Source organism: Miscanthus floridulus, chromosome 8 (genome assembly GCF_019320115.1).
Source record: "Miscanthus floridulus cultivar M001 chromosome 8, ASM1932011v1, whole genome shotgun sequence".
Taxonomy (NCBI): domain Eukaryota; kingdom Viridiplantae; phylum Streptophyta; class Magnoliopsida; order Poales; family Poaceae; genus Miscanthus; species Miscanthus floridulus.
In genome coordinates this window covers 145611295-145612644 of record NC_089587.1, presented here as the reverse complement: position 1 = coordinate 145612644, position 1350 = coordinate 145611295, and the positions used below count along the sequence as shown (strand labels likewise).

General features: G+C 52.0%; 1 protein-coding gene across 1 annotated transcript; it reads right to left on the bottom strand.

Annotated features, from left to right (window-relative positions):
• Positions 1 to 580: 580 nt before the first annotated feature.
• LOC136469977 (uncharacterized) lies at positions 581 to 892 on the bottom strand. Its single transcript, XM_066467972.1, has one exon. It carries the CDS (start codon positions 890 to 892, stop codon positions 581 to 583), a length of 312 nt encoding a protein of 103 aa, XP_066324069.1.
• Positions 893 to 1350: the final 458 nt, after the last annotated feature.

Here is a 1350-nt window from a genome sequence, read left to right as displayed (position 1 = left end):
AACAATATGCACCGAAAGGCGTAATGAATGATGTTTTAACCTGGTCTTCCTCCTTGAGGGAGATCTGATGGTAGCCTGAGTAACAGTCAAGAAAGGAGAGCAACTCGCAGCCGGCGGTGGAGTCGACAACCTCGTCTATCCGAGGCAAGCCAAAGGGTTCTTTAGGGCAGTGTTTGTTAAGATCAGTATAATCAACACATATTCTCCATTCTTTATTCTTTTTCTTAACAAGAACAGGATTAGCTAGCCAATCTGGATGATACACTTCTTTTATAAATCCGGCAGCTAAAAGCTGTTTTATTTCTACCCTAATTGCCTCCTTTTTGTCTGGCGTGAATCATCGAAGTTTCTGCTTGATCGGCTTAGCGGTCGGCGAGACATTCAAGGAGTGCTCAATCTTCTCCCGTGGTACCCTCGGCATGTATGTAGGTTTCCAAGCAAACACATCGGCGTTGGCACATAGGAAGGAGACGAGCGTGCTTTCCTATTTGGGGTCAAGGTGAGCCCTAATTTTCACCGTCTTGGAAGGGTCATCGAGGCTGAGGCCGATCTCCTTGACTTCCTTGGACTTGGCGGAGGCCTAGGGAGGCTCTGGGATTTCCATGTCGTCAGCAGATGTGGTCTTGGCTTCGATGACCACGCTGGCCATCTGGATGGAGGGGTCGGTGGCTTCGGCGAGGGCGAGACTTTCTGTCTCATAGGCGTAGGCGATGGAGAGGTTGGTCCATAGAGACAGGACTCTAGCAGGCAAAGGCATCTTCAACACCAGATATGCATAGTGCAGAATGGCCATGAACTTGGTTAGAGCCAGGCGCCCTAGTATGGCGTGGTAGGCGGTGTCGAAGTCGGTGACATAAAAGTTGATATGCTCCGCTCTGTAGTTGGTTGCCATGCTGAACTGTACTGGTAGGGTAATTTCCCCCAGTGGTCTGGATGCCCTGCCGGGCACCACACCCCAAAAGGAGGAGTCTGAAGGCGTGAGGTCTGTTGTCCTGAGTCCGAGCTCCCTTAGGGCCCCGGCGAAGAGTAGATTCAAAGCGCTCCCACTATCGACGAGGACTTTCCTGAAGAGCACCTTCTGAATAGTCGTATCAAGGACGAGGGGAAAACGCCCTATGTAGAGTATGTCTGCTCACTGGTCAGCCCTGCTGAAGGTGATGAAGATTTCGGACCACGGGCGATAGCTGGGGTTGGTGGTAGTTTCTTCTGAAGCTATGGCGAGCACTCGTCGGGCGGCGAGCTTCCATTCCCTTCTGCTTCGTTGGAGGCGAGACCCCCGAAGATGGTGGTGACCACCTTGTCGTGGTCCTGGAAGGCGTTATTATTATCCCCTGGTGGTCGGCATCCTCC